This window comes from Bos indicus x Bos taurus, chromosome 7 (assembly GCF_003369695.1).
Source record: "Bos indicus x Bos taurus breed Angus x Brahman F1 hybrid chromosome 7, Bos_hybrid_MaternalHap_v2.0, whole genome shotgun sequence".
Taxonomy (NCBI): domain Eukaryota; kingdom Metazoa; phylum Chordata; class Mammalia; order Artiodactyla; family Bovidae; genus Bos; species Bos indicus x Bos taurus.
The window spans coordinates 49,258,256-49,283,369 of NC_040082.1; the positions used below are offsets into that span (position 1 = coordinate 49,258,256).

At 51.0% G+C, this 25,114-nt stretch overlaps 1 protein-coding gene across 1 annotated transcript; it reads right to left on the minus strand.

Annotated features, from left to right (window-relative positions):
- Window positions 1–6,329: 6,329 nt before the first annotated feature.
- CDX1 (caudal type homeobox 1) lies at window positions 6,330–23,527 on the minus strand. The gene is made up of 3 exons (XM_027548795.1): window positions 23,003–23,527; window positions 8,110–8,255; window positions 6,330–7,334 (listed from the first exon to the last, which is right to left on the minus strand). Exons 1-3 carry the CDS (start codon window positions 23,445–23,447, stop codon window positions 7,128–7,130), a joined length of 798 nt encoding a protein of 265 aa, XP_027404596.1. The 5' UTR covers window positions 23,448–23,527; the 3' UTR covers window positions 6,330–7,127.
- Window positions 23,528–25,114: the final 1,587 nt, after the last annotated feature.

Sequence of the window (25,114 nt, forward strand, 5' to 3'; positions counted from 1 at the left end):
GAGCTAGTGAGGGACCTTGGTGACAGTCAGGCCTCATGGACCTTCTAGACTAGTAGTGGTCCTGAACATGCCTCTTTCCTTGGGATGAAAGTGAAATAAGAACTTTGGGGTGAGGGGAAAGAATAGGGCAAGTGCCACTGTATGGCGACTTAGATCATGAACACGTGGGTTCCTGTTCCCCAGAAGTATGACCTTGAAAATGTTCTAGTTTCCTATCTGTAAAGTGGGCCATCAGCCAGTTTGGGCTTGGCTGACTTCTCAGAGTGTTGTGAGGGTCCAGTGAGCCCACAGGTAGGATGGGAAATTATTAGCTAGGGCTTCCCAGGCGGTGCAGCGATAAAGAATCTGCCTGCTAATGCAGGAGATGCAAGAGACTCGGGTTCTATCCCTGGGTTGGGAAGATCCCCTGGAGTAGGAAATGGCAGCCAACTGCAGTATTACTGTCTGGAAAATTCCATGGACAGAGGAGCCTGGTGGGCTATAGTCCATGAGGCCGCAAAGAATTGGAAATGACTGAGCAAGCACGATTATATGCATTGGTTTGTGGAACTGAACCCATATTTGGTAGCAGGCCCAGCATATACATTACAAATCATGCTCCTTTCACTCTCCAAAGTGTCCCAGTTCAGGCATTGCCCTACTGGCAGCCAACATGGGGAGGTCTTTGGGGAGAATGAGATTAAGTGTCTGCTGCCTCTCCTCTCCTTGGAGTGGGAGACAGGAAGAGTTTAAAGCACAGCACAGGGTTGGGTAAAGGGCCTGGCAGGCTCCCAGGTCTACCTCTCCTCCCCAGGTCCCATTTGTTGTTCTTCAGTTGCTGAATCGTGTCTGACTCTTTGTGACCCCACGGACTGCAGCACACCAGTCTTTGCTGTCCTTCACTGTCTCCTGGAGTTTTCATGTCCATCGAGTCAGTGATGCCATCTAACCATCTCATCCTCTGTCGTCCCCTTCTCCTGCCCTCAATCTTTCCCAGCATCAGGGTCTTTCCTAGTGAGTCAGCTCGTGGACAAAGTATTGAGTTTCATCTTCTGCATCAGTCCTTCTAATGAATATTCAGGGTTGACTTCCTTTAGGATTGACTGGTTTGATCTCCTTGTTGTCCAAGGGACTCTCAAGAGTCTTCTCCAGCACCACAATTCAAAAGTATCAATTCTCTGGTGCTCAGCCTTCTTTATGGTCCAGCGCTCACACCCATACATATCTACTTGAAAAACCATAGCTTTGACTATACAGACCCTTGTCAGCAAAGTAATGTCCCTGCTTTTTAATATGCTCTCTAGGTTTGTCATAACTTTTCTTCCAAGGAGCAAGCATCTTTTAGTTTCATGGCTGCAATTACCGTCTGCAGTGATTTTGGAGTGGAGTGATTTTTAGGTCCCACCCAGCTGCTCCTTTCTTTAAGCCTGGCCTCACAGGGCAGGCAGGGCCTCTCCAGACCCAGGAAGGAAGGAGCCCCTTAGCCATGAATGTGAAGTGAAGGGGAATTCATTGAGCCCTACTGTGTGCATTGATGAGCTCATATCCAATATCTAAATTTTAGTTCTTTCCAACAGCCTGGAGAGTCAACTTTGTGCTTCCCTATTTTGCACCTGAGGAAACTGTCTTCAAGGAGTGAAGTTGTATGTCCAGGGTCACAAATCACTGAATCTTGGAGCTTTGAAGATAAAGCCAGGAGGCCCTTAGGCCATGCCTCAGTCAGTTCAGTTTAGTCACTCAGTTGTGTCTCTTTGTGACCCCATGGACTGCAACATGCCAGGCTTCCCTGTTCATCACTGACTCCTGGAGCCTGCTCAAACTCATGTCTGTCTAGTTGGTGATGCCATCCAACCATCTTATCTTCTGTCATCCCCTTCTCTTCCTGCCTTCAATCTTTCCCAGGATCAGGGTCTTTTGCAATGAGTCAGTTCTTCACATCAGGTAGCCAAAGTATTGAAGCTTGTTTCACCATCAATCCTTCCAATGAATATTCAGGACTGATTTCTTTTAGAATTGACTGGTTTGATCTCCTTGCAGTCCAAGGGACTCTCAAGAGTCTTCTTCAACATCACAGTTCAAAAGCATCAATTCTTCAAGGCTCAGCTTTCTTCACAGTCCAGCTCTCTCGTCCATGCATGACTACTGAAAAAACCATAGCTTTGACTAGATGGACCTTTGTCAGCGAAGTGATGTCTCTGCTTTTTAATATGCTCTCTAGGTTGGTCATAGCTTTTCTTCCAAAGAGCAAGCATCTTTTAATTTCATGGCTGCAGTCACCATTTGCAGTGATTTTGGAGCCCCAAAAAATAAAGTCTCTTAAGGTTTCCATGGTTTCCTCTTCTATTTGCCATGAAGTGATGGGACTGGATGCCATGATCTTAGTTTTTTGAATGTTGAGTTTTAAGCCGACTTTTTCACTCTCCTCTTTCACTTTCATCAAGAGGCTCTTTAGTTCTTCACTTTCTGCCATAAGGGTGGTGTCATCTGTTTATCTGAGGTTATTGCTATTTCTCCCATCAATCTTGATTCCAGATTGTGCTTCATCCAGCCTGGCATTTCACATGATGTACTCTGCATTTAAGTTAAATAAGAAGGCTGACATTATACACCCTTAATGTACTCCTTTCCCAATTTGGAACCAGTCTGTTGTTCCATGTCTGGTTCTAACTGTTGCTTCTTGAGCTGTATACAGATTTCTCAGGAGGCAGGTAAAGTGGTCTGGTATTCCCATCTCTTGAAGAATTTTCCACATTTTGTTGTGATCCACATAGTCAAAGGCTTTGGCATAGTCAATAAAGTAGATGTTTTTCTGGAACTCTCTTGCTTTTTTGATGATCCAACAGATGTTGGCAATTTGATCTTTGCTTCCAGGCCATGCCTGGGGAGAGGCAAAAGCCAGTGGCTCCTGGATCCAAGGGCCTGTGGCTGCCATCACACCTCTTACAGGGTGGGTGGCAGCTTGACTGAACCACTCCCTCTCATTGGCTTGTAGGTTTCATTAGGCTCTAAGCAAGGCACAGAGAAGCGTGGGAACAGGGAGTAGAGACAAGGCATTGGCTCAGGAGCCCTAAAAGACTCACCTCCTTGTTGCCACTTCCCAGTAGCACCTGCTCCCCGCAGATCCAGGCCTGGAGGGAGCCAGTGCTAGAGGAGGGGAAGGGAACAGGGCTGGGACTTTAGCCATTCTCAAACCCATCATGAGGTGGCCACCAAGCAGCAGCAGCAGTCACTGGGGCTCACCTTTCACATGGGGAAAGGGAGGCCCAGAGGAAGCAGGACCTGGAAAATCATTCAGTGAAGCAGAGGCAGGTGAGGCCTGGAATCAAGGAGTCTGACCCCACCCAGACTCTGCCCAGACTCTCCATATCACAACTTCCTCCATCCTCACCCTCATCACCACAGCCCTTGTTGGCAAAGTCTACTTCATACAACAAACAACCCCCCCTCCCCAACATTTTTTACAAGACATTGTCCACATGAGTCAGTCACCTTCTGAAACCCTGGTTTTATGATCATGGAACTGGCCACGAGTTCTGCCACTGAGCACATTTGACAGTTGTTCTCAACACAACCCCCTTCCCCCTCCAAGGGTAAATTTGGGTACCACTTGGCAAAATAACTAGTTAGGAATCCAAGCCTAATAAATAATCTATTTCCCTTTCCCTCTTCCCTCTCCCTCTCCTTTATTTTTCTTAGTCTCACATCAAACCAGAAAAATGGGGATATGTACTGGACTTAAAGAAAATGTGAGATGAAAATGTACTTCCTTTTATTATATAGGAAGATATTTTTAAGTGCATATAAATAAACATTTTTAGTTTGCTTAAATGTTCAGACTTTATCGCTGAAGATCATGTGTTTTGTTACACCAGCCAGTGGTGACTGTAAAAGATGAGGATCCAGACTGCTAGTCCATCTGGTGAGATTCAGAGAAAGTAGTTCTGGAGCGGCCATACCCTCTGAAGCTGCCCCATCCTACACCTGCTCTGCTCCCAGCTTCTGTGTCCCACTGCTTGGGCATCTCACCCACTTAGAGCCAGGCTGGCTTCCTGGCTAAAGACCTCCTCTTTGTGAATACTCCACTCCCAGCCCCGAGTCCCTCCCTAGTCTTGATCTGTGGCCCTCTCTGCTCAGCCCACACCAGGTTCTTGGCAGTCCGTGAAGAAGTCTCATCCACAAGCCTCAGGTTCTCAACATGGCGTTAGGGGCCTACAGAAATGTAGTGCTAACACACATGTTTCAGACATGCTAGAGGCCATGACTAGGCCCTGGGCCTTGCACAGCCAGGCCAGGCCAGATTTCACTTTTGCCTCCACACTTTCCCCATCTCTAATACCAACTCAGGGCCTGCCACCCAGCCAGGGGGGAAGCATAAAGTCACTATATGCAAAGCAGAAGCAGTACCAGGTCATTCCTGATAGGAAATCCCGAACACCTCTTAGCACTGGGGTGACTGCAGGGTCTGACAGTACTTGAGGGGTCCTTTTCCTGAGCCATTACAACACCCAGATCTGGTTGAATTCTCTGTGTGGCAGGCAATGTATTATCTCACATGGCAGCTCAAGACACTGCTTGGAAGTTGTCTTAGATCAAAGTTTCCTTTTCCATGAAGCTCAAACAGCAGTTGACAGGTGATAGCCAGCCCAACCTGTGGGTCCCACCCAACCCCTTGACTTCCCAGTAGACAGCAGCTGCAACTCCCCAAGCCTGCCAGGCCTGGTGACTGACCTCCAGCCCCACAGAGGTCTTCCTGTGGCTGGGGACAGGCTTGTCCTGCCTCAGATCCTCCCAGCCACCATCTGTCCTCAGCCCTGGGGGCACGGGTTGTTAGAGCATCACTTAGGCTTGCCAGTATCTCACCCTAGGATATAGCAGCCCTGGGAACAGGTGGCTAAAACACAGGACTTATTGCATGCCAGGCCCTGTGCTAAACACAATTCTGAGGCAGCTTAGAGTATTTTATTTCCATTTGACACATGGGGACGCTGAGGTTCAGAGATGCTAAGTAACTTGTCTGAAATCTCACAGCTTGGAAGTGGCCAAGCTGGAGTCCAGGCCTTGTGACAACAAACTTGCTAACTAAACACTGAATCACAGCTGAAGCATGGCCCTCCAGCCCCACACTCCAGAGCCCACAGTGTTCTGTGGGGTGCTGGTAGGTGCTGGTAGGGGTCTCCTCGATAGTGAAGCATGAGAAATGCTGGATTAAAGAAAATTCAGGGGGTTTCTTTGCTGTGGGACTTGTCAGTCTTTGATGTGTTAATACACATTGGGTTGAGTCTGCAGGACTTCCCAAACTTACTTGACCAGAGCCATTTTTTTTTCCTTGATAAACAAGCTCCTTTGTCTTACAGATGGGGAAATGAGTAGGGAAGCAATTACCCGAGGGTCACACAGCAAACATTTCTGAAGATCAGAAAACTATATTCAATCACTGCTAGCCACACTGCCACCAATCTTCTTCCTCTGCTCCTGGAAGCCTGGTCCTTTCCCCTGGTTCCACCAGGTCCCCATGCCTTAGACGTCCACCATCCTCAGTTAAGCTGTGCTGCCTCCCAGGCCACCAGGAGGAGGAGGAGAGAGAAGAGCCTCTGCTCCTCAGGGACGCATGCGGGGACTAGATCCACCTCGCGCATTGTCGTCATGTGCCTCAGGAGCAAAGGGCAGGCAGGCAGACTGCACACAGTTTTTATGGCTGGGCCACCTCCCAGAACAGTAAACAGAGGGGCAGGCAGCTGGCACTGGATCCCTCTAGGGAGTGAAGGCCCCAGGCAACAGACTCCTCTCCACCTCTGAAAGGGAGCTGACAATATCAGGAGTTTCTAAAAAGCAGACTTTCAAGCTTATGTTGCTCATATTTTTTTTTTTTAACCATTCCTCCGTCTTGGCTTGACAACACCCACTAGTCCTATAGGCCTCACTTCAAATATCCCCTTCTCCAGGAAGCCTTCCAGATCCTCCAAGATAAGCTGGGAGCTCTTTCTGGACTCCCTGTATGCTCTGCTCCCCTGATACCTAAAGCATAGCTCAGACTGGGAATTCTGGGGGCAAGGACTGTGCATTCCCCAGGTCCAGCCATGCCTGGCACGTGGGAGTACCCAACGAATGTCATCTGTTAAAAGAAATCCCTGAGTATTTTAAAAATTCAAAAGACTGAAAGATTGAATCTGATGATTCTGCTTACAAAATGGACTTAAAATTTGACATAGTCTCATAGACTTACTCTAATGATGTAGTGTTTTGATCTTTCAAATGTGTTTTAAAGGTGACCTTGTTGTATGCCTGCAGAGACTAGGAGGGACTATGCAGTTGCTGTTTCCTTTCATGCTATTTATAATGATTTTTATACATTTTTAAAAAGAGAAAAAAAAAGTTTATTCTTGAAGCTGCATCCAAGAGATTCCATTCTCTGTGCAACACACTTGCCCAGTTGTGAGGTCTGTTTGGTTCAGAGAAAGTCCTCTGGGGGCTCTCTGAGGCGTGGTCCCCAAGGGACAGCCTGGTGGGGTGGTAGAAACTTGGTAGGGTAGACTCTGCCCCTGTGTCCCCTGCAGGGGCCTCCCCACAATCTGGAAACCCCACTGAGAATGGGTGTGAGGGGATATGCTGTGTAGCTCAGACAGGATGGTCATCTCTTGCCCAGGCTCAATCCTGAGGGCTTTGTACTTTGCATCCTGCAAGGAGAGGGTTCGAGGCATGTGATGATGGGGGCAGGTAGACGTGAGCCTGCAGGAAAAGGCAGGCTGGCACCCTTCCCTTGGACCCCCTCAGGTCATGGTCTGCAAGCCATCTTCCCTGGATTCCATCTCCTTTCTCCAGGAGTCTGGTCCCTACAACAGCCTCCCACCTTTGAGCCTATGGAGGAGGAGCTAGATCCTCCTCACCTTGCCTCCTGGGAATTAAGACTTCCCACCCCAGGCACCCTTATCCCCCTGAGGCCTAGAACACCAAAGTGGGAAAAGGTCCTATTCAACAGGTTCACTGCACGGTTGGGCCCAGGGGATGCAGGGAATAGGTGGGTGATTTGTCCAGGGTTACTCAGAAGGTCAGTGGTATGGCTTGGGACTCAGACTCCTGGGCCCCCACAGGAGCCACATTCCCAGCACCTGAGTCCTCAAGGCCCCCAGCCCACAAGGCTGGTCAGGGGGCTATGGCAGATATTCCTCCTTGACAGGCACTGGGGAGGAGGCACCCAGGAGGCTAGCAGAGCTGGGGCACAGGCCCCCCAGGGGTGGCCCTGCTGGGGTGGAGGTGATGTCATGGGCTGGTGGGGGTGGCTGTGGAGGCTGCTGCTGCTGCTTCTTCTTATTCACTTTGCGCTCCTTGGCCCGCCGGTTTTGGAACCAGATCTTCACCTGTGGGGTCAGAGAACAGAGATGGGGCAGAAGGTGTGGAGACTGAATGACAGAGCAAGAGGAAGAGAGATGTGGCATTTGGGGCTTCCCTCCGGCTCCAGCTACCCCAACTGTTCATGTACCGTGAACATGTTCTCCCTTTCTGGAACCTGTTACCCTGCCTTTTATTTTTTCCTGTAATATTTTTTTATTCTGCCCAGCAAAATATAGGAGTTGCAGCTGTTCCTCCATCCTTTTACTTTATTTTTAAATTTTTATTTATTTTTAATGAGAAGATATTGGTTTACAATGTTGTGTTGGTTTCTGCTGTGCAACAACATGAGTCAGTCATAAGTATACATATATCCCCTCCCTTTTGAGCCTCCCTCCCACCCCCACACCCACCCCTCCACCCCTGCTCCTTTACTCTTAAGACAACTTTTTCTGTAACCCTCTTCCTCTCCATCTTCCAAAGCCATACTCTAACACCCTTCCTCCAGGAAGCCCTCCCTGTCCTCCCTGTGACTGCTCCCTCCTCTGGATTTAAACAGCACTGATCAAAGCCTGCTGTAGCCTAGAATTAATCAGACCCCCTATCCCTGTATTGGTGCCCAGGGATATTGGGTTTTATTGGCCAGGGGATTCATGGCAGCAGCTCTGTTTCTGTTGTGTTGTATGACCATGGCCAGGAGAAAACCTCTCTGTTCTCCCTTGACTGAGCTCCATAATCTGCCTGGTAGCCTGGAGGTCAGACTCGCAGTACTGCTCCTGTGGCTGAAGTAGGGGCCCTACACACCTGCCGTTCAGTGAGCCCCAGGTTGGCGGCCAGCTCTGATTTCCGCCGGATGGTGATGTAACGGCTGTAGTGGAACTCCTTCTCCAGCTCCAGGCGCTGGTGGTCGGTATAGACCACCCGGTATTTGTCCTTGGTCCGAGTCTTACCTGAGAAGCAGAAGTGCCAAGAGGAGAGATGAGTGGGGAGAGGGGCCTGCAAAAGGCCAAGGCAGGGCTCCCGGGAGGAGGAGCAATCCAGGACCCCCGAAGAAGAACGCTGAGAGAGTAACAATCAGGCTTGGAGACTTCCAACCTGGGAGTCAAGCACTGTTCTTATGCCCATCTGGGGCCCCTAACACTGAGAGAGAGGCTTCCTCAATGGTTCAGCAGGCAAAGTATCTGCCTGTAATGCAGGAGATGCAGGGAATGTGGGTTCAATCCCTGGGTCAGAAAGATCCCCTGGAGGAGAGCATGGTAACCCACTCCAGTAGTCTTGCCTGGAGAATCCCACGGACAGAGGAGCCTGTCAGGCTACAGTCCATGGGATCGCAGAGTTGGACACGACTGAGCGACTGAGCACAAGGCTCAGAGACAGGATACAACTTGCCCAGGGTTACCCAGCAAGCTGCAGGTGGAGTTGGGGTTTCCGCCAGGTCTGCTGACCCAGAGCCCTACTCTGACTGCCAGGCCCACCAGCTTTTATGCACCAGTTCCCAGGTGTGGCTGCACAACAGACACATGGGGAACTTGGGAAAAGCACAGCTTCCAGAGCGTCACTGAGCATGTCAACTCGAAAGCCTTGGGTGGAATCTGCATTTTTCACAAGCTCCCCAGGTGGTTCTAATTCGGGGATCCTTGGAGGAACACCTGGCAGCAGGGGTAGGTTGAGATAGAGACATCAGCTGCTCTTCCCTCCTGTGGTGGAGAGAGCAGGAAGGGCCGCCACAGCCAGAGGCTGGAAGCAGGAAGCTTTCAGGAACTGCCCTGGGGTATATGCTCCTCACTTCCTGTTGAATGCCTGTTGGTTGCTGGCCAAACAATCAGACAGAAAGTATTGGGACTGCTGGTTGTTCCCCAGGACTTGTCAAGTTCCTCAAAAGACCCTGGTTCTAGACACGAAGCCCTGAGCTGGGGCTGCACCCAGGGGGCTGGTCTGCTTGGAGCCATTCGCGCTCCAGCCTGAGCCCAGACACACAGCAGGATTGCTCAGGCCAGCCCACAGATATTTACCGAGTTCCTGCTGTGGGCCAAGTCCCGGGTACAGCAGGGAGCAGAATTAAAAGTCCCTGCCGTCCTGAAGCTTAGGTTCTAGTGGAGGGGGATGAGTAAAAATAAAAAAATATGAAAATTATTTGATATGTTAATTGATGAAAAGTATTTCAGAGAAAAAAGAAGGACTGGGAATTTAGGGAGGAGAGAGGCTATGATTTTGAACAGAGTGGTCCATGAAGGCCTTACCTTGAAGGGGAGCTTGAGCAAAGATCTAAAGGAAGTGAGGGAAAGAGCAATGCAGCTGTCTGGGGAAGAGGTGCCCAAGCAGAGGGAACAGTAGGTGCAGAGGCCCTGAGTAGGGGACGTGCCTGCTGTCTGAAGAGGGAGGAACACTGAGAAGGCTGGTGCGCCCAGGATGCAGTGAGCAGGGGGGTGGGCAGGTCATGCGAGGCCCACAGGCCATGGAAAGGACTCTGGGTTTTGCTCTGTCTGGGACAGGAGCCATTACAGGGTTTTGAGCAGAGGAGACATGAGATTTGATATAGGTTTTAAGATGCCTCTTAAGATGCCTCTGGCTGCTGCATAGAGAACAGACTGGTGAGAAAGGGGAAGTGTGGGGAGACCTGCCATAACTCAGGAGAAAGAAGGTGGTAGCTTGGCTTCCACATAAGACTCAGCCTTGGACCAGGAACTGCATGGGTTAATGTCAGGGATCTCTTTCAGGCTGGGATCAGAGGTCTGTCTGGAGAGACTATTAAAGAGTCATGCTTGGCCTGGGCTGCTGTGAGGGCCTGACTCAATACCAGTGTCCTTTTGTAAGAAACTGAGCACGTGGCTATGACCAGGAGGCACATGTAAGCATTTCCAGACTCGCCCCTGCATCCCACCAGGGCATGGCCAGTCTGCATAACCATCGACCTCTCCCACTTCACCCAGATGCCCCCCCAACAACCTGACCTTCATCTCCGTGGTCCCAGCTCTGGGCCTAACTGTCCCTCAGCACCCCTGTACTAACCACCCCCCAACACTGTTCCAGCCTCCGCCTTCCCCACCCAGCTTGGCAGGACAGTGCTGGGCTCCCCAAGAGCCAAGTGGTTTGTGGAGAACAGGAGACAGCAGATGTTCCTGGGCTCTTTCCCTTGAGTTTCCTGCCAGAGCAGCAGAACCACACTGGACTCTTCCACAATCACTGACCTCAGCCCATTGCCCGACACAGCACGAGACAGCCTCGGCCCTCAGCCAGGCCTAACCCAGGAAAGGGACCAGGGAGTGGCTGCCGAGGCCTTGGCTCCAGATGGGGCCCCTTCTTGACCTAGAAAATTCAATGCCAGCTCAAAAACAATTCTGCCTAATGCCACCACCGCTGGAACCCAGCAGATCTCTGAACCCACAGCCCCGCTGGGTTCACTGGGCCAAAGCCAGAAAGGGTCACGGAAGTTCAGTCTCCTCCCACATTATAGATGAAGATACTGACGTTCAGAATGGTTATACAGCAGCCAGAGGTCCAAATAAGAGAGGCCTTGTGAGTTCTTTTAGTTCAAACTCCCTGTACATTCAGGGTTACTGAAGCCCCAGGCAGTTACCAGGCCTGCAGCTCCTGTTGTGGTGCGTAGCTCCTCACCCCACCAGATTTGGGGTCCACAGAGCCTGCTATATGGCCCTCTAAGCATTGGCAATAGAAGCTCAAACGGCAGGCCCATCGTCCACTTGTATTTCTGGAAGAGAGGGTCCAGACCATGGTGAGGGCAGATCCCCAAAGTCCTGGCTGGGCCTGGATGGCCCTCAGGTTGAAAATGCCAAAAAGATTGACTTTGGGGAGTTGGGGGGAGGAGGCTTCCTGCCCACCCAGACCTCAGCCTGAGAGACTATAAAGACACCCTTTTCCTCAGGCATCCAACCCTTACTCCTATCCTCCCTGATGAGCAAGTGGGGATCCATTACACCCATTTCATATATGGGGGAAATCAAAGCTCAGAGAAGGGCACTTGCTGAGGGTCATCCTGCCTGGCAGTGGTATCAATCTGGGCTCAGGTTTCCTGACCTCCAGCCTGGGCTCTTTCCCCCAACTCTGGGGGCATCAGGAACTAGACAAGAGATGGGGTTCTGGCTGCATAGTCACTCCTCTCTGTGTAGCTGCACCTCTAGCAAGGCTGCCAGTGAAGACCCAGGACCTGTTACAGCCTCCTGGATCCAAGAGAGGGGCTGGTGGGCTCAGGAACACACAGACCAACTTCTATCTGGGGAAGTTGCTCAAAGCACAAAATTTATTGCTGAGAAAATGGCTCTGCCAAAGAACCAAATGTTTGAAATCATACTGTGTGGTCCAGGAACCAGAAAGTCCCATCTGCTGGCCAGAGGGTGATAATGGGAATGTCCTCCTTGGAGCCCAACTTGGTGATCTCAGCCTCATTTAACATGCACATGCCCTTTGACTCCTGAATCCCTCTTCCAGGGAGTGATCCCACAGAAAACTGCCCAGAGAGGTACTGTTTCAGATAGTACAAAAGTTAAGAACCATGTACATGTCTATGAGTCAGGACTAGTTAATAAGAGAGGGGACATCCATGGAGAGGATCATTAGGCAGTCATTAAGAAGAAATTATAAAGCTCTATATGTGCCAACGTGGAGCAATTTCTAAAAACATTACGTTTTTTGAACGGCAAAATGGTGTGAAAAGTATGTTACTATTTTTGTATAAAAATGGAACACACACACATACACGCACTCGAACATGTTTGTGCACCCACGGAGTTCTTTCTGTAAGAATACACAGGAAGCCAGTATCGGGGCTGCCTGGAGAAGGGACTGAAGCCTGGGGAGCCACAGGGAAGAGGGAGTCTTTGGGGTATTTGCATTTTTACCCTCTGAAGATGTGAATTTGTATTTTTAATGACAATCAGGCGCCCTGGGCTCCAGTCCCAACTCTGGGCCAGAACTCCCCACTGCTGTGAGCAACCCTCCTTTCCCCTCCTGTTATCACCAGTGCCACCCTGGGGGCCCAGAAGGGAGGGAGCAGGGAGGTGCGTGACAGCGGTGGGGCAGGGAGAGCGCCCAGGATGAATGATTTACAGGCCTTTGGGACACTGGGCCTAAGAGGGAAGTCCGGACTCCTGTAACAGGTGTCTGATGGGGGCCAGGCCACTCCCAGTCACCTAATGAATAACCCTCTGGGCCAGATGCCAGGGCACGTAGGTGGGAGAGAGGGTGGGAGTCCCCCCACCAGCTCTTAGGGGTGAAGCATGAGAGGAGAAGAGGCTTGGATAACTCTCCAAATGAAGAGTCTTTCTCTCTTCTCTGGTTGTAGGATGCTAGGAACGGTCCATCCATATGCATCAGGCTGCCATAGAGGTTAGCAAGCTCCCCACCCCTAAAGCATGCACAGCAGAGGCCCTGGGAAGTTCCAGGCTAAATGTCCTGACTCCTGACCAGCAGCCTCAAATGCCTGAGGAAACTTTTAAAAGCACAGATTCTGGCCCAGAAGTTCAGACTCAGGGGCACTAAAATTGGGCTTGGGGATTTGATACTTGAATAGCTCTCCAGGTGACCGTGACATGTGGTTGTTTGAGCAGGCAGACCTCTAGGGCTTGCTGTCCAGCTTCTCACTGGCTGGGTTCTGAGTCTCATGTTCTGTATCTACAAAATGGCAATAATTATTCTAATAACAGCCAATATGTCCATGTGTCAAGAACTTTGTATACATCTCTCAACAACCTATGAAGCTGTGCAGGTGTTAGCCCCAGTTTACAGATGAGAACACTGAGGCCCAGCAAGGTCTGCACATCTGAGGGTGGGACCTGGCCCAGGTCTGTCTGGTTTTAGAAACAGCACTAGAACCTATCACCCAGTGTAAGGTCTCCCATAATTAACTCCCACCCTGAGTATTTAGGGGATCACTTGAGATGGGTGGATGAATGATGCCTAGCATATACCGAACACATGCAGGGAAAGGTAGATCCTAATGATTTCCATGGTGGGATAACCACATGGCAGGGATGCTGGGAAATGGATCTAAGCAATGGATTGTATGTTGGATGAGACCATTTATTTATAAGGTCCCTTCCAACTTGGAAACATGAAGTTCCCAATGTTTGTTGATGCTCTGATTATATTTGTTATTATTGCTGAAAGAATTCTAAGACTGATTTCCCTGAGAGTCTAGAAACAAAGTCTGCCCAACTGGAGGGTGCGGGCAGGAGCCTGGCGGTCTGCAGTGGGGCCTCCTCATCCAGCCTGGGCCAGGCAAGGACAGAGTTCAGCCTCTGCCCCCAGGGCGGGGTTGGTGGCTCCCAGAAAATCAAGTGGCCTCTGGGTCAGCACTTCCTTTGACCTCTTCCTGCTGGGACTGTGGCCCTGAGGGATGACACTGCCAGCTCTGGCCCTCAGAGCTTGGAACACAAATCCATGACCCCTCTCTGTGTGGTCCAATCCCACTGGCCATACATCAAAATCCCCCACACCCAACAGACATACACAGACACAGAGAAATGCACACAGGCAGGCATGGATGCTTGTTAAAAATACATATTCACAAGCTCTCAGGCCTGTTGTGTCCTGGTCTCTCTGCCATCTTTAACAAGCTTACGGGAGGGGATTCTGAATCACGAGCTGAATTAAGTATGTCCCGGTGCTGTGCCACCTGTGTGGCCATAAGTAAGTCCCTTCTCCCCTCTGGGCCTGTTTCTCCTATGCAGCAGAAGGTTGGGTGTCAGCTCCCAGGGCCCTGTAGATTCTGAACTTCTCTGTAGCTCTGAGCCCATGGGCCCAGGTCTGCATCCTTAGCTAATGGATTTAACAAGTGGTTGAACTTCTTTGGGCTTCCCTTCCCCCTGGGGAGCAGAATGGATATGAAAGCAGTTTGCAAAGGGCAAAGAGCTATGGAGACAACAAGCTGGACTGAGCTATTTGTAGAAGCGGATGTTGGAGGGATCCCTTGGGAGAAGGAGGAATGCCGCCTGATGGGGGCCCTCAGGGCAAACAACATTGCCTGGGGGTGGGGAGGTCTGGCTGGGCCACCAGCTGGACATGTGAGGTTCTGCTTGGAACCATTCCCCCATGTGTATGACCAGTGGGTGGACTTCTGTTGCCCAGTTCCATGAGGGATAGATATCCTCCCCGGGCCATGAGGCTCTCTATTGGGCCCATGATTAGTTCTTGTTTTGGCTGGTTTGCCAGTCCTAGCTGCTCTAGCACGAGTCCTCATTCACTCCTGCTCATTCCTGGAGCAGGAGTGAGGCTAGCACGGCTGTGGGAGTGAGATGAGAGGATGGCCAGACCAGCCACACTCTGGGGCCCTGCAGGTTTAGGCGGCTTCTCCACCCCACTGTCACCCCCCTTCCTAGGCACCAAGCTCAGTCAGCACCGCCCTTCCTCCTCCCCAGCTGCCTCTGCATCTTCCCCTCACCTATCTTCTTCAATGAGGTCCCCAATCTGACTCGGCTATGGGAGGCAGTAAAGAGGACAGAAAGTTCATAGTCAAATAGACCTGATGGTTCTAACCCGGCCTGGCCATGGGCTAGCAGTGGGAACCCAGGCAAGTCACGGAACATTTCTGAATCCCATTACTCATCAGTGAAATGAGGACAGGAATGCCTCCTTCAGACATGGAAGCTGTGGAGAGTAGATGTGCTCATGTATTTAACAAGATATTAAAAAAGCTATCTGTGACAGTGGAGAAAAAGAAAGAGGGGAAGGGAGGAGGGGGGATAAGAGGGAAAGGATGAGGAGGAGCAGGGGGAAGAAGATGATGATGCAGAGACAAAAAGATGATGACTGCAGGGACAAAAGAGGCCAGAGAATCCTCAGTGGAGAATAAAGGGCACATCAGGAATGGATTACCGTGCTGGGAACTCTGGAGAGGAATTTTCCTGCACTGTCCCATATGATAGCTACTAGCCACATCTGGCTGCCTAAATTAAAATTAATTAAATAGAACTAAAAATTCAGTGTTTTAGTCATGCTAGCCATATAGCAAGTGCTCAGTGGACACATGTAGCTAATGGCTACCACACTGGACAGTATAGATACAGAGCCGTCATTACAGGAAGTTCTATTGGACAACACAGCTAGACCAAACTCCCAGCAAAGTCCAGATGCCCACACCCTTGTAGCATATACCTAACCCGACTGCTTGGACTATCTGCAAAGCAGCCTGTCCTTGCGCTCATCACCCAGTTATATTCTTCCTAGGATTTTCCACAAGGGGCACCAGAAATAGGGGGCACCTTTGGCCTAGAACAGCCCTTCTGAGAGTTACCAGCAGCAACTGCATCCCTGTGTCTTCTGGGCTGAACAACCTGCAGCCTCTCAACCGTCTCCTGGTGGAGTTTCCAGGCCTCTGCCCTACCCTGGCCATCCTTCTCTGGTCTGGAGGTGAGGTCCCTGCCTAATTGTCCGCAGGTGTGGGTCCTAAAGAATCATATCTGGGGCAGAGGTGCAGGGAGGGAGGGGCTGTGGACCCCAGCCCTTTTCATGCTCACTGAGGGACCTTAGCAAATCCCTTCCCCTTGGTTCCTGGCTGCCTACATGCTCCATGATGGCAGAGACCATGCATCTTGCTCATTTGGTTCTACAACTGTTCCAGACACACACACAGTGAGTACTTGATGAATCCTTGTTAAACTTAACACAGACTCACTGCTTCCTGGCCTTCTCCTCACAGTAAATGGCCCCTCTCCTCCAGCCACTCAGGCCAAAAGCCTAGGTGGCAATTTCCCCGCTCCCCACATCCCATCCATCAGCTGGTTGGCTTAACCTCCAAAGGACATCCTTCTGTCTAACTCCACTGTCTGCATAGCCTTAGTCACAGCCACTACTCTAATAGAGAAATGTGTTGTTCTGGGGTCAAAAACACTTGCATTTGAAAAATAGTGAGTACTCAATGGATGGTAGTGCATATTATTATTACTATGGGAAGTGCTTGGTACTTATTTGTTAAATGGTTCATTCCCACTTTCAAGAGTGGGGGGTAGATTAAAAACAAACCAGCATAAGAAATAGTTACAAACTGTGATTAGTGTGAAGGAAAGGAAGCGTTGAGCTCAGAGCATAACCTCACACCTCTTACAGTTATTATGATTAAGATGTGGGGGCAGGTGGCAGGGGGTAGAGAGCCTACTTTATTTAGCTTGAGGAAAGTGTCCTGGAGAAGATGACATCTAAGCCAAGATCTGATGGTTGAGAAGGAGGTCTCTATGTCACCAATGGGGAAGAATATCCCAGGAAGACAGGAGAGCATGTGCAAAGGCCCTAAAGCAGAGAGAGTAGCAACAGAGGGCCAGACCCCCAAGGGACCCCTTGTGCCTTGCCCTGGCAGGAATCCCCAGCACCTAGCAGAAGAGAAGAAATACTCAGAGACTAGCACCACCCGCCTGCCTCATGAATGAATGAGAAAAGGCACAAGAGGAGGCTGAAAAGGCTAGCAGGGTTTTGAGCCCTAGGGTAAGGGGCTTGGATTTGACTTTGAGAGCAATGGGAAGACATGGGAGCCTGGAGGGTCAGTCTTGGCGTCCAATGATGCCTGTTCCCTCTCTCTGTTGATGCTGAGGGGTCTTTGTGGGGGCACCCCTATAAGGCTGAGGGGCAAGTATGGCAGGGGAGGGCTTAGCCTCTTAACATGGTGATGGACCTGACTCCAGACATATATGTTGTTTCCAGGTCCCAAAACCTCTGGGACAGAAACTTGAGAGGCATCTCATTAAGATAATTCCCACCAATAAGAGAGGCTTGCTGCTAATAAAGCTGTTTTGGCCCTTCAGAACAACTCCCCAAACTCTCAGCAGCAATATCTGCAAAGTGGGGGGAAAACACCCAACCAAAAAAAGCCTTCTGCCACCTTCTAACTGGGTCATTCCCCCCTTCCCAGCTACATCTGAAAGACGAGGTGGCGAATGGAGCTTCTGCCTGGAGAACAGGTTTTAAACAGCCTGCTGTGCCCATCCTCCCACTTCAGTCTCTTACAGCTCATCACTGACTGGCCTCCTTTTCCCCACCTGGACTGGAATGCACATGGGGAGGGGGGCTTGGGCTCCCATTCTGAGTGTGTTGCTTCATCTGATAGATGGTCATCGGGCTGCAGAGGCTAGGTTTGAACCCTGGGCAGCAGCAAACGTGGCCATGTGAGCTTTGGCAAGTCACTTTACCCTCTCTGAGCCTCATTAACTCTTATCTGTAAAAATGAAGCTAATAATAGATCCTCACACCTCTTACAGCTATTATGAGACTTACATGAGATGACCCATGCAGAGTTTTTGACACAGTGCCTGGCACGTGGTAGAGACTCAGCCGATGTCACAGTTATTAGCTTTATCATGAGCTCCTATTATGTGCAAGGCATGATGAGAAGGATGAGACTGACTAGGACGGTTCCTTGAGGGGATAACAGATGGCAGATGGCAGAGATCAACAAGACAGTCAGTGATAAATGTTCAAAAAGGATCTGATACAGTGCTTGGAGGGGAGGGAACCAAGGAGGGCTTCCTAGAGGAGGTGGCCTTGGAGAAGCAGCATTTGACCTGGTAAAGATACAGGAGGGCAGTTCAGGTCAAGAAACCCACACTAGAGAGGCAGGGAGTATGAGGTGTGTGCTCTCATGTACCTGCTAATGACAGGTGGAGATGGTCACAGGCACCAGTACACTGAGTACCTACTGTATGCCAGGCTCAGGGCTGTGTTTTACAGGAACCATTGCCTCAAGGTGTACTCCTGCTATAATCTTGATATCACAGTGGAAGAAGCTGAGGCTTAGAGAAATGATCCACATCAATTTGACTGCAGCTGATGCAGCTTCTAACAGAAACACAATTTCAGGCTTGAGGCGCTGAAGCTGGACTCTTAACCATTCCAGGTAAGCATTTCTGTATCTCAACAAACTAATGGGAAAGTGGCTTCAAGAGTGGGTTGGGGCTGGTTCTCAAAAGGACTCTGAAATGGGGCTAGATTTTCATTACAGCAATCGAATGGTATAAAACAAAAGGGCAATTCCATGGCAGTGGGGAGCCATGGGATGCTCTTGAGCAGGGGATGAGCTTTGAGAAGGTAAATCCAGTAGTGGTTTAGAACAGTGGCCCCCCAACCTTTTTGGCACCAGGGACTGGTTTTATGGAAGACAGTTTTTCCAAGTATGGGGGTGGGGGATAGTTCAGGTGGTAATGTGAACAATGGGGAATGGCAGATGAAGCTTTGCTTGCTCACCCACCGCTCACTTCCTGCTGTGCCACCCATTCCTAACAGGCCACACACCAGTACCAGGGGGTTGGAGACCCCTGGTTTAGAGGACATCAAGGTCAGAGCTGACTCATTTGAAAAAACCCTGATGCTGGGAAAGATTGAGGGCGGGAGGAGAAGGAGACGACAGAGGATGAGATGGTTGGATGGCATCACAGACTCAATGGACATGGGTTTGGGTGGACTCCGGGAGTTGGTGACAGACAGGGAGGCCTGGCATCCTGCGGTTCATGGGGTCGCAAAGAGTTGGACATGACTGAGTGACTGAACTGAACTGAGGGCAGTAAGGGGGCTTCCCAGGTGGCTCAGTGGTAAAGCATCTGCCTGCCAATGCAGGAGACACTGGCAATGCAGGTTCGATCCATGGGTCAGGAAGATCCCCTGGAGGAGGAAATGGCAACCCATTCCAGTATGTTTGCCTGGAAAATCCCATGGACAGGGGAGCCTGGTGGGCTACAGCCCATGGAATTGCAAAGAGTTGGATACAACTTAGCGACTAAACAGCAGGAGCAGCAGCAGCAGCAGGGTATTGGGGAGAGGCTGAAGGTAAGAGGCCAGGTTGGTGGCTGTGGCAATGGGCCAAGGGAGAAGGCCTGGAACGTAGTTGGGGGAGGAGGGTTCATCCCCTCCATGGGCCTCAGTTTCTCCATCTGATAGCTGAAGAGGTTGGACCAAGATCCAAACCCTGCTACAAAAGTCTTATCATCTGAGTGGGCATTACCCTACTTGTATGGGACTTTAGCCACACCAATGGGCCATTAACCTGTGAAAAACTATTTATTGATACTGCATCAGAGACTGAACCTTTGACAGAGGATGATTCCTAAATAAAATATTTATAGTTGAAAGGGGAAGACAAAAAAGAATAGAGCCACTTGCAGTCATTTCCCATCCTGGCCTCAGTCAAGTGACAGTCATCACTCAGAACTGGCTAATATTTTGTTTATGGACAACATAATAGCCTCTCTTGCACCTTCCCAAGCTTTGTTGCCCTCTCCTTAGGTACAACTGGCATCTTAGTCCCAGCCTCAGCTCCGCCAATTCCCCAGGTAAGAATAGAGTACTGACCATCCGTGGAACAGGGAGAAAGGGGCAACCAGGCTCCCACCACTGGCATGAGCAGCTCAGCTGGACAGTCGTGGGTCCCATCTCCAGGTTGAGATCTTATCTCTCCCCTCTTCTCCCAGAGCTCTCTTACGGTCCCTCACACACTTGCCCTGTTCATTCATTCATCAGAAAATATTGAGCACCTACTAAATGCCACACACGGAGCCGGGTGCCTGGAATGCAGTGAAGTGAAAGTCACTCAGTCGTGTCTGACTCTTTGCAAGCCCATGGAATTCACCAGGCCAGAACTGTGGAGTGGTAGTCTTTCCCTTCTCCAGGGAATCTTCTCAACCCAGGGATTGAACCCAGGTCACCCACATTGTAGGCATATTCTTTACCAGCTGAGCCACAAGGGAGGCCCATCCCTTCTCCAGCAGATCTTCCTGACCCAGGAATTGAACCGGGGTCTCCTGCATTGCAGGCAGATTCTTTACCACCTGAGCTATCAGGGAAACACAGTCATGGGTCAAATAAACATGGTTCTGGACTTCATGGGAGTTTACCTTGGTGGGTTGGTGTGGGAATAGACACCACACAAACACAAAGTAAGTTAACGTTCTGAAGGAAACAAGGCAAAGATTACCAACGGGTATGTGGGGGAGGCACTGACTTCAGAACATCATGGAAGACCTCTCTGAGGAAGTGGCCATGAAGCTAAGTAAGACCTGAAAGGTAAGACAGCTTGCAAAGAGTTTTCCTGGAAGAGGGAATACAGCAAATGTATAAGACCTGCCTGTAGCAGCACATATAGCTAGACCTCAGGAAGAAGTGTAAATTTTGCCCTAAATATAATGGGAAGCCATCAGAAAATTTTTAACTGACTCATCCAACATATACCCCAGCCCAGCCTCCACCTGTGTGAAACTAGAACATTCCCTTACAATCTCCAGCCTTCAGTTTCCCATCTGTATGTCTAGTCTCTAACTGTCCAGTCAGATATTCTAGAATGCTAGAAGCACAGAAGGCAAGGAAGGGGCAGGAAGGATACCATCAGATCGGGGGCCAGCAGCACTGGGGTGGGGGGGTGGGGGGGATGGCATGCACTGACCTTCCCTCTGCTGTCCCAGACAACAGCGTAACCCAGGAAACACCCCTGGAGACCCCACATCTTCATTCCCCAGAGGGACGAACTGAGGCCAAAGAGGAGAGGGGCTTGGCCTCTCTCTCAGGGAGGGTCTGTAACCTCAATTCAGTTCTGCCCCCGCCTCAAGAACACTGGTCAGATTCAGACTCCACCTGAGTGGACAGGCAGCAGCTTCTAGCTTCCAAAAGGCAGAGTGGTTCTTGCCTGGCTCCAGGGGTGGCCACTTTCCTTGGGAACCCCCAAACCTCCCTTGGCCCGCCTTTCTACTTTCTGGGAGTGAGGGTGAAAGAATGTTTGCCTTTGGGCAGAGTTACTCCTAGGCCTCCAATGTGCCCAGGGCAACAGTTTGCAGATGACTTTCGAGACCCGAGCCAAACTGGGTTTGGCAGCTCCAGTGCCCAGAGAGCCAGGATTTGCCTGACATCACACAGCCTGGAAGCTCGTCAGGGCTCCTGCCAGTCCTCTGACCGCCACAGGCCCCTGGAGAACCTCCCCGTCCATCTCCATAGTCGGCTGATGAGCAGGAAGTAGCAACTGGAATAAAGGAGCAGGACAAGTGGACTTTCTTCTTCAGAGAACAGACACAGAACCTCAGGACCCCAAGTGTCAGTGGCCCCAGACACTTTGTCTCATATAATCTAAGGTAAAATTCTCAACTGAGGTTTATGGATAAAGCTTCTAGGGGCCTTTGGAACCCCTGAAATTGTCTGCCCAGTTAGGAAACACTTTTTCTTTTTTCCTAGGGAGAACATTTATGCTTTCCACCACATTTTTCAAAGGAGTTCTTTTGTAACTCAAACAAATGTATAAGACCGTTCTCGCTCATGTCACAGGTGGTAAAACTGAGACCTAGAAAAGATGGCTGATTTAAGGGACTCTGTTGAGAGCATTAGAGCACAGGCTTGGTCACATCCCAGCCTCACCATGTACTGGTTACACCAGTATAACTATATTTGCCCTACTTTGTCATCTCTCTATGCCATAGTTTCTTCATCTTGAAAATGGGGGTGATAATAGTCCCCATGATAAAGTTATAAGGATGAAAAGATCTTAGGTCAGCGCCTGCTGTGTTAGTAGGTGCTCTGTAAGAATTAACTGTTATTATTTAGCCACAGAGACAAGTGGTACAGCTGCAGCAGAAATCTCAGTCTTCTGAGGCCTCTGGAGGCAGATAGGAGGTTCTGTGTTCTGGGGACTCTCAAGGAGGTGGTACAGTTGCAGCCAGACCTGTAGCTGCTGATCATCTCCTCTGTAGCATCTGCCCCAGGATGAGCTGTCCGTGTGGGGGGGACATGGGGGTGAAGAGGAGGGGGGAGGTGGGGAAGGCCCAGGCTCACTCCCAGCTGGGGGAAGGGGAGGAGGGGCTGGACATCAAAGGGTGGGCAGGCCAACTTCCCGCCCCTAAGGCCAGGTGGCCTTTGTCAGGACAGGCCAAACATAGTCAGGACAATGGGGTATCATGTTCACTTTCCGGCCGACAGGAGTCACTACCGAGCCAAGGCCCAGCCTGTTACATGACAAAGGGGGGACCTATAAAGAGGTCAGGCCGCCCCTTATTAAAGCCGAGCCTTTGTCCTGCCCTCTCCCCAGCCTTTGAAGAGGGTGGATCGGAGAGGCCTGCCTGGGGGCAGGAGTGTTAGGCTCAGGAGCCAAACAGCAGCCACCTTCCCAACTGCTGCTGCTGTCCCCTCCCCCAGGGTCAAGAGTTCAGGGAGAGCCCTGGGATGGTAAGGTAGGGACCCTCAACCACCACCAATCTAACCAAAGAAGGCTCTTTTTTAGCCCAAAGGATACGACCCACCAATCTCTTCATTATATGGATAGGGGACTGAGACCTGGAACGTGACTTGTGTGTGTGCACACATACTGCATGTCCTGAGGCTGGGATAGGGGTGCAAGGAACAGATGACCACCTGGACCAGTGCGTGTGTGTGCACACACTGCATGTCCCAGGGCTGGGATAGGGGTGCAAGGAACAGATGGCCACCTGGACCAGTGCTGCCGAAGTTACCCAGGGATAAAGGTCTGGGGACCTGTGTTTAGTTCCTACAGGGCGTCCTTCTTCATTGCTTGGGTCTCAGTTTCCCTACCTACAGGGAAAGACAGGTTGTGCTTTCCAGTGCTCTGGCAGGCCGGGATTCAGAAGGGGTAAATTGAGAGAACAGCCTCCAGGGAGAGTGGACGGGGGCCGCATTCTGGAACCAAGCAGGGCCACGGCAGAGGTCAGACAGCACCTGCTGGCGCCCAAGGGAACCATTCGGAGGCCCAGAGCGAGAGAGGGATCCTTACCGCTGCCACCGCCGCCTCCAGCCGCCACACTGCGCCGCATCCACTCGTAGGGTGTCCGCCTTTGCGCTCCGGGTGAGGAAGGAGTGCCTGGGCCGCCGAGGGGCTGCGCCAGGAGACCCGGGCCAGGCCCCGGGGGCGTGGGCACCGCGCCAAAGTCCGGAGGGGGCCCGAATGCCAGCGGGGCCGGGCTGGCGGTGGGAGCCGTGGGGCCCGGGCCGTAGGCGGCAGCCCATTCGTCCTTGGGCGCAGAGAAGGGCGCACTCCAGGCTGCAGGGGGCACGGGGCCCGGCTCCACGTGAGAGTAGCCGGTGAAATCTGGGTACTGCGGGGGTCCAGGGGGCGGGGGCGGAGGGCCGTAGGCTTGTGGGCCCAGGCTGAGACTAGCGGGCCTGGCGGGGCCGGGGTACACGGGGGAATCCTTGTCCAGAACATAGCCCACGTACATGGTGGCCGCGAGGCCGCCCGCGCATGCTGGGCCCTGGAGCCGCCGCAGCCGGCTGCCCCGACGAGCGACTGCACACCTGAACTCCCAGCCCTGCTGCCGCCCGCCCCACCCAGGCCTTTTATAGCTCCGGGCCGCCTGCCGCCCCAGCCGAGGCGGGTTTGCATTTCAAAGCGGGGGGAGCCTCCAGGCCGCGAATCAAAGGGGGAAACCCGTCGGGGGCGGGGGGTTCAAAAGGAGACAAATTGCCGCCCCAAGCGGGAGGTGGACTCTGGGGCCAGAGAGGGTGGGGGCGCGGAGGGCGCATCCCGGCGAGCATCGAGGCATCACTAGGTATGGGAGCCTCCTGCAAGGCCCCGGCCTAGCGGCCTTGGGGGCTAGTCCTCCCCGCGGCCTTGTCCTCCCTGCCGCCACACCGACCTCTCCGCAACCCCATTGTACAGGTGAAGAAAAGGGATCTGAGTGGTGGTAGTGGGGCGAATGCGGGTTAGCGCCACACAACCGCACCCGGCCTGTGGCGCAGTCGGTAGGGACCAGTTTGAGGTGAAAGGGAGGAACCGCTGACTTCAAACAGGGTTCTCGTCTTTAAGGTAGCGGGTCCTTAATCTTTTTTTTGGGGGGGGGGGGGAGGGGTCACGACCTCTCTTAGTCTCTCCTGAAAGCTGTGGATGTTTTTCCCCTGGGGGAAAATGCACATATGCACATACACGAGTCTGCAAACAGTTGGGGAGTTCACCTGAGTTGGCTCTCCAGAGGAAGTTCTTAGAGAAGTCGGGTAGGAGCATTCTTTTACAGATATTCTAGGGAACCTTTCACAATTCTCTTGACAACCCCCTCCCTCCTCCCCATCCCTGCCTTCATTTTAATGAGAAGTTTCCAATATACACAGAAGTAGAATTGTAGAGTGACTCACTATAGACCCATCATGAGCTTCAACCATTATCAAGATTCTGCCACACTTATTTAACTGACTCGCCTCCCTTTTCTTGCTAAAGTATTTTAAAACAAATTTCAAACATCGTGTCATTTTATCCCTACATACTTTAGCAGGCATCTCTAAAACACATGGACATTTTCTTACATAATATGCCATTATCAAACCTAACAAAATTAACGCAAATTTCTGTGTATTATCTAATACCCATTCACATTCAGAGTATTTCAATTGATTTTTAAAATGTCTTTTTAATAGTTGGTTTATCCTAAAGCCCTAATCCATTTATTATTAGAGCTAGGGACCTCTTGGATTTTAAATGTTTCATGCATCTCCCCCCATCCTATCCAATTAAAGACTGTCAAACATTTCAGAGATATGATGAGGGGGACGGGGTGAGGGTAAAGAGTTGAGAGGCCATTAGTGAACTGAGAGTGGGAAGTGAAACTGAGGGTTTGGGGGAAGGATTCATGAAGAACAGGGCTCTGGATCAGAAGGCCTGTAAAAACCTCTTATGGGGTTTGATCCTCCAGTGTTTCCTGGGAGCCCCCTAAATGTGCAGGGACCTGTGGCCCCGAAGGTGGAATCAGAGTCTTATCTATCCAGCCTGTCCCTCCCTTGAGTTGCCACACTAGCCAGGGCAGGTCAGCATCATTTCAGGACTAGATAGATGTCAGGATGAGGATATAGTTCACAGGGCCCAGTGCAAAATGATAATGTGAGATCCCTTGTTCAA

Bases quoted from the DNA above. Each gene is read 5' to 3' on its own strand.
- CDX1 (XM_027548795.1), bottom strand. From the start codon at position 23,447: ATGTACGTGGGCTATGTTCTGGACAAGGATTCCCCCGTGTACCCCGGC. The intron at 8,256-23,002 runs GTAAGGATCCCT...TCTGCTTCTCAG, and splicing joins TGGAGGCGGCGGTGGCAGCG to GTAAGACTCGGACCAAGGAC. The intron at 7,335-8,109 runs GTGTGTAGGGCC...CTGACCCCACAG, and splicing joins TGGGGCTCACTGAACGGCAG to GTGAAGATCTGGTTCCAAAA.